The sequence below is a fragment of the Priapulus caudatus genome, unplaced genomic scaffold, assembly GCF_000485595.1.
Source record: "Priapulus caudatus unplaced genomic scaffold, Priapulus_caudatus-5.0.1 Scaffold1704, whole genome shotgun sequence".
NCBI lineage: Eukaryota > Metazoa > Priapulida > Priapulimorpha > Priapulimorphida > Priapulidae > Priapulus > Priapulus caudatus.
The window spans coordinates 19,415-26,353 of record NW_014578765.1 but is presented as its reverse complement, the minus strand read 5'-3'; the positions used below and the strand labels follow the sequence as shown (position 1 = coordinate 26,353).

General features: G+C 58.8%; 1 protein-coding gene across 1 annotated transcript; it reads right to left on the bottom strand.

The window, feature by feature from the left end:
* Positions 1-4,616: 4,616 nt before the first annotated feature.
* Positions 4,617-5,456, bottom strand: LOC106817369 (the record flags this gene model as incomplete). Its single annotated transcript, XM_014822029.1, has 2 exons — positions 4,617-4,703; positions 5,409-5,456. Coding segments are annotated over 2 exons (135 nt in total), but the record flags the coding sequence as incomplete, so codon positions are not given.
* Between the last annotated feature and the right edge of the window lie 1,483 nt (positions 5,457-6,939).

Sequence of the window (6,939 nt, the reverse complement as noted above, 5' to 3'; positions counted from 1 at the left end):
AGCTGTGTTCCCTTACGCCCCCAGTAATCCCCGCGCCCTCGTCGTGGCTGCCTCTCGGCGCCTGAAGCGCTCCTCCCTCTCTCGCTATCCCCTCTCTGCCGGTCGTCGGTCTCTTGTATCTGCTCGCCTTCTTCCTTCTCTTTCTTCCCTCATATCTCTCCGGCCTCTCTCTCCATCCCGCCCCGCTCTCTCTCCCCTGATTGCTCCCTCCCTCTCGTCTCGCTCTCACCCTCTTCTGATCTCTTTCTCTTCTTTCCCTTTTCCGGTTCCCCATCATCTCCCCTATTCTGCTTCCCCCCCTCTTTCCTACCCCTCTCTTCTCTTTGGTGAGTCTCTCTTCCTCTTCCCTCGGGCTGCCGCGCGGCGCCAGTCTCCCCTTGTCTCCCTCCTCTCCGGGTATCCGAAGGCCTCAGCCGGCTGCGGCACCCCGCGGCGCCGCCACGCGGCCCGGCACCGCGCAGCGCCCGGCCGGCACGCAACACAATTACCCGATGTTGCCAGAGCTGCGCATGTTGCCACAGGGCGCGAGCCGCCCTGGATGTGAACACACCCAAGAACGTGTGCATCAGCGCTAAGAGAGGCCAGCCTGCCAACCCCTCTAATTAGGGGGTGTGGCATCATCATATCACTTGCGGCGGGGGCTGCCCGGCGGCTGCCGGCCTGCCCCGCCCCGGCGCGGGAATTTTAATCTGCCAAAACCGTCTCTTTCCCGGCCACCAATTTTCCCGCGCCGTAGAATAATTCGCTACGACCGTGCGCTGCGTAATTTCTCTACCCTCCCCCCTTCCCCTCTCTCCTTCTCTTTGCTGCTTCCTTCTTCCACTTCTTCCCCCCTAGTCTCTCTGCCGCCGCCCGCCTTCTCTCCTGCATCCTCTCTCTCTGTCAGTCTTTCTCACTCGCACCTCTCTCTCTCTCTTCTCATCTTCTCTTCTCTCGCTCTCTCTCTCTACTCGCTTCTCTCTCCTCCTTCCTCTCTCTCTCTCCCATGGGACTCTTCTAAATACTGCATTACACCGTATATATACCTAATATAATAATATTATCTCTCTCTCTCTCTCTCTCTCTCTCTTCTCATCTCTCTCTACTGCTCTCTTTCTCTCTCTCTCTCTCTCTCTTCTCTCTCTCTCTTGATGGTCTTTTAGGTCGCACTACCGTATTTCATTTAGTTAGCGTGCGGTCAGAGAGAGAGAGAGAGAGAAGAGAAGATGGAGAGATGAGAAGACGATGAGACGGATGATGATGATGAGAGAGAGTAGAGGAGAGAGAGAAAGAGAGAGAGAGAAATAGAGAACCGTGAAGAGGGAGGGGAAGGAAGAGGAACGAGAGAGAAATGAGAGAGAGCGAGAGGAGAGAGAGGGGCGGGAGGAGGAAGAGAGAGACAGCTCGATTGATGGGAGAGAGACAAATGAGGCAGAGAGGTAGAGAGGAGATGAGAGGGAGGAGAGAAACGCTGAGAAGAGAGAGAGAGATGAGAGAGATGGTAAGCGACAAGGGCTTCAGGAAGTTAGTGGTGCAGTTGTGTAGGGGCTGTGTTGTGGTTTAGATTGGGTCTTGCTAGTAGTAGCCAGGGCTTGTTGTCAGGCGCGTAGAAACCCCCATTCGGCGGGAGGGGGGCGGGTCAGGGGTCACGGTGGGGTCACACAGCCTCTCAGCGTGCAGTCCACGGTGCTGTGGCGTCGCCACCGTGGGCGTTTTACACCGGCCGCGAGCGCCTGCCTCCGTCACGCTGCTTCCGATCACGCGTGGGGTCGCTGCGAGTGGTGTGGGGTGGCGGGGGTACACGCGCCAGGGGGTGGGGTTGAGGGTTGGAAGTTAACACGTGCGGCAGCCAGCCCACCAGAACCGAGGATTGTCGCTGCGCGCGCTGGCATGAAAGAGGCGCGAGAGAAGATGAGGGAGGAAAGAGAATAGGGCAGATTAAGATGATGAGGAAGGCGAGATGAGCGAAAAGAGCCGAGGCGCAGACACACCACCCACTATTCTTTGTTAGTTCCCACCGCCCACCCCGGTGGATCTGACCGACGGTAGGTGCGCTCGCGTCGCGTCCTGGTGACGTCACGGTCCGTTGCAGCTCGCCCTGCGTTAGGACAAAGGAGGAGGCCGGGGAGAGAGAGGCGGGGACAGGAGGATTTTTTTCCTCGCGACCGCAGTAAAGGGTTATTAGCGGTTGATTCGATTTAATATCGCCACGCAATAAAACGTGACGCTCGGCTCGAACTTATAATGGAGGTTGGTCGGGCCATCGGTAGTTGCGCGATGGTGGCGTGGCCAGTGTTAGTGCGCACTTTGTGTGGTGGCCATTGATAGTGGCGTTGTGGTGGTGGCCATGGTAGTGGCCGCATGGTGGCGGTGGCCGGTGGTAGTGGCGATGGTGGCGGTGGCCATGGTAGCTGGGTGTCGGCTCGTGGCCTAGTGCGTTAAGCTCGGCGATGGTGGCGCTGTGGGGTGGTAGTGGCTTATTGTGGTGGGTGGCATGGTAGTAGTGGCGATCTGTGCGGTGCGCTGTGGTAGTGGCGTTGGGGCGGTTGGCCGCTGGAGTGGCCGCTTGTTGGCGGTGGCCATGGTAGTGGCGTTGTGGCGGTGGCTGTTGGTAGTTGGCAATGGTGGCGGTGGCGTAGGCTAGTTGGCGGATTCGTGGCGGTGGCTGTGGTATGTGGCGCTTGTGGCGGTGGCTGTGGTCAGTGGCGATGGTGGCGGTGGCCGGGTGTGGCCGATTTTGCGGTTGGCTGGTAGGGCGCGATTGTGGCGGTGGCTGTTGTGGGTAGTGGCGATGTGGGGCAGTGTCTTGTGGTAGGGCGATTGTATGGCCGGGCTGGCCTGCTGGTAGTGGCCTGTGGTCGTGGCATGTGGTAGTGACGTGGGCGATTCGGTGGCCGGTGGCCGTAGGTTAGTTGGCCGATTGTGGCCGGTGGCTGTCGTTATGTGGCCGGCGCTTGTGGCATGGTGGCCTGTGGTAGTGGCTCGATGGTGGCGGTGCCGTGGTAGTGCGATAGGTGGCTGGCTGATGGGCTAGTATGGCAGATGGGTGGCGGCAAAGTCTGTGTAGTGGCGATTCGGTGGCGGTGGCCGTGAGTAGTGGCGATGGTGGCCGGTGGCCGTGGTAGTGGCGTGTGGCGGTGAGCGTGTAGTTGGCGATGGTGGCGGTGGCTGCTGGTTAGTTGGCGATGGTTGAGCGGTGGCCGTGGTAGTTGGCGATGGTCGGCGGTGCGCGTCGGTAGTGGGATTGTGGGTGGTGGCCATGCGTAGTGGCGATGAGTGGTGCGTGGCCGTTGGTGTGGCCGCATTGGCGGTGGCCGTGGTAGTGGCGGATGGTGGCGGGGCCGTGGTCTTAGTGGCGGATGTGGCAGGTGCGGCGCCCCGACGCGGGTGGCCGTGTTTAGTGGCGAATGGTGGCGGTGGCCGTGATAGTGGACGATGGTTGAGTGTGCGTTCGGGGTAGTGGCGATCGGTGCGGGTGGCCGTCGGTGTGGGATTGTGATCGGTGGCTGTTGGTAGTGGCCATTGTTGCGCGTGGCTGTGGTAGTGGCGTTCGTGGCGTGTTCTGTCGGTAGCTCGGCGCTGTGTCGGCGGGCGTGGCTGTATGGTAGTGCGCGCTGCGGCTTGTTGCGCGGTGGCTGTGGTCGAGCTTGCAGCAGATTCGGTGGCGGTGGCCCGTGGGTAGTGGCGATTGTGGCCGGTAGGCTGTGTGAGTGGCGCTTGTGGCGGCTGCTGTTGGTAGGGGCCGATCGGTGGCGGTGGCCTGCGGGTAGTGGCAGTGGTGGCGGTGGCTGTGGCGGTAGTGGCGATTTGGTTGGCGCGTGGCTCTGTGGTAGTGGCGATGGTGGCGGTGGGCCGTGGTAGTGCGATCGGTGGCGGTGCCGTGGTAGTGGCGTGTGGAAACGGTGGCCGTCGGTAGTGTGCCGCGATGGTGGCGGGGTGGCTAGTTGGTTAGTGGCAGATTCGGTGCGCGGTTGGCGTGGTCAGTGGCGATGGGTGGCGGTGGCGTCGTAGTGGCGATTTGTGGTGGTTGGCCATGAGTAGTGGCGATTGGTGGTCTGCGCCGTGGTAGTGGCAGATTGGTGCGGTGTGCGTGGTAGTGGCCGATCGGTGGCGGTGGCCGTGTTATGTGCGATGGTGGGGTGGCGTAGGTTTTGTGGCGATGGTGTAGGCGGTTTGGCTGTGATAGTGACGATGGTGGCAGTGGCCGTGGTGATAGTTGTGCGATAGGTGCGGTGGCGTGATAAGTGACGATGGTGGGCGCGCGTGGGCTGTCGGTAGTGGTGATATTAGCAAGAAATCAGCAGCCGCAGTATCGGTGTCTGCAATGGGTGGCACAGTGGCCAAGCAGCGGTGACTGTAGGTTCAGTGACGCTACGTCGCATGGGTGACGGTGTGGTGAGCTGACGCTAGGCATCAGCAAGCGGTGTATGGTGGTAGTGACGCTAGCGTCAGCAGCAGTGCGGTGGGTAGTTGATTGGTAACTGCCGCAGAGGCTGCGGTGTGTGACGTAGCTGCCAGCAGCGGATGACGGTCGGTAGTGACGCGCTAGCTGCAGCAGCGGTGCGCGGGGTAATGACGCTAGCTGCGCAGCGGTGCCGGTGGTAGTGCAGAGAGAGGAGAGCGGGAGAGCAGAGAGAGCGAGGGCTGGGTAGAGAGAGAGAGAGAGAGGAAGAGAGAGAGAGAGAAGAGAGATGAGCTGAGAGAGAGAGAGAGAGAGACGAGGAGAGGGAGACGCGAGAGATGAGATAGAGAGATGGTTGAGAAAGCGGAGAGAAGGAGAGCGAGAGAGATGAGAGATTAGATGAGAGTAGAGAGAGGGATGAGAAAGAGAGCGAGGGCCGACAGAAAAAACACCGCACGCCTACATAGCGATTAGGCAGCGTGTAACCGCTCCTCCCTTCCTCCGCCCTTCCTCCTCTCCTCTCTCCTCCTCCTCCTCCTCCTTCTCTCCTTCTCTCGCGTGCGTCTCTCTGTCTCTTTAGCAAATGCATCCTTAACCTGCGTAATTTTTCTTATTTCCAGCGAAAATGCTCGCCGCTGTTTCCCGGTCGGGCTGTGGGCTAGCGAACGGGTTATCGTCATTGCTCCGATATTCTAGTCCATAGGAAAAATTGGGGGGCTGGTGTATCTCTACTGTGGGAGCTCGCGCTTACATCGCTAAAAAAGCTATGCGGATGAAGGATATGTACTTTAGACTGCGGGGGGCAGCATGTATTTGAAGGCATGGCTCAATCGTCGTTGAAGGGAGCGAGTAGGTTTAGAGGAGAGAAGCGAGAGGCGAGAGAGAGGGGGCGGGAGAGAGAGGAGAGCGAGCGAGGGAGAGAGAAGAGAGGAGAGCCGGGAGATTGAAGAGAGAGAGGAGGAGACGAGAGATGGGGAGAGAGGAGGAGGAGGGGAGGAGACGGGAGAGGGAGAGCGATGGCAGAGGGGGAAGAGAGAGGGGTAGAGAGAGAGAGAGGAGATGTGAGAGGAGAGAGAGAGGAGAGGATGAGATGGAGTAGAAGAGAGAGAGAGAGGAGAGCGTGCACGGAGAGATGAGGGGAGGATGGAATTGGAGAGAGAATGAGAAGATAGAGAGACGCGAAGGTGCAATCTGTGTGATTAGACTTTTTTTGTGAATGATGAGTTTCTGTGCCTTGCTGCCTCTGCTGCTACTGCTGCTGCTGCTGACCTACTTACTGCGACTATTACTAACTGATTTCCGCTTGCCTACTGCTTACTGCTTGCTGCTGCTGCTACTTTGCTGCTCCACTATACTATCTGCTGTTGCAGGCTGCTACTACTACTCCTGCGCCTGCTTTTTGGGCTTTTATTGCTGCTGCTGCCTTGTACTGCTGGTGCTGCTGCCTGCCTACTACTGTGCTGTGCCTGCTGCCTGGCTGCTGGCTGTGGCGGTTTACTGCTGCTTGCTCAATGTACTGTGATTACCGCACTTTATATTACGATCACGGGCTTGCGCTGCCGCGCGCTGGCCGCCTGCGCTGACGCCGCCGCTTGGCTCTGTAGTTACGGCCAGTAATACCCCGTCTTACTACTGCCGCTGCTCATGCTCGGCATCTGCAGCGGGGAGGCCCGCCCGGAGCTGCCAGCGAGAGGAGGCGCGGGGGTCGGAGGCAAGGGTTAAGTGATCGGAGGTGGTGGTATTACGTGTGCCGGCGTGCAGCGCGTGGTTTGAGCGCCAGTAATCGGCACTCACCGACCCAGCCAAGGCGCGGGCGCTGCACTGCAGCGGTGCTTGCTAGGGGGCGTTGCGTTTATTACGCCGGCGCGGTGTTCGCAACCGCCTGTTTGTCGCCGGGTCTCGGCGGAGGGCAGAGGGGGGGGGCTTGAACCCAGGGGTGCAGCGCGTCTGCTCGCGCCGAACTTTCGTATCTACTGGGATTCGACTGCTATGAATACTAGCGCCACTTCCTCGACACGCTCAGTATGTCTCTATATGGTGCAGGTGATCCTGTCTCAACGACCCCTGTCTCAGTGATTCAGTCTCTGTGATCCCTGTCTTCAATTGATTCTGTCTCAATGACCCCCATATCAGTGACTCGGTGTCCGCGTCCCTTGTCTCAACAACCTCCGTCTCAATGACCTGTCTTAATGAACCCCGCTCAATTGCCCCATCTCAATGACCCATGTCTCAGTGACTCGGTCTCTGTTACCCCTGTATCAATTACCCCTGTCTCAATCATCCCTGTCTCAACAACTTCCGTATGCAATTACGCTCGTCTCAACAATCCCTGTTCTCACACCCCTTGTATCAATTACCTGTCTAACTCCCTGTCTCAACGACCCCTGTATCAGTTACTCTGTCTCAACATCCCTGTCTCAACAACTCCTGCTATCAATTACCCCATGTCTCAACACATCCTGTCTTCAACCCCTGTATTCCATTAGCCCTGTCTCCACATCACCTGTCTCAACGCACCCCTGTTATGCATTACCCCTGTGCTCAACTCCCTGTCTCAC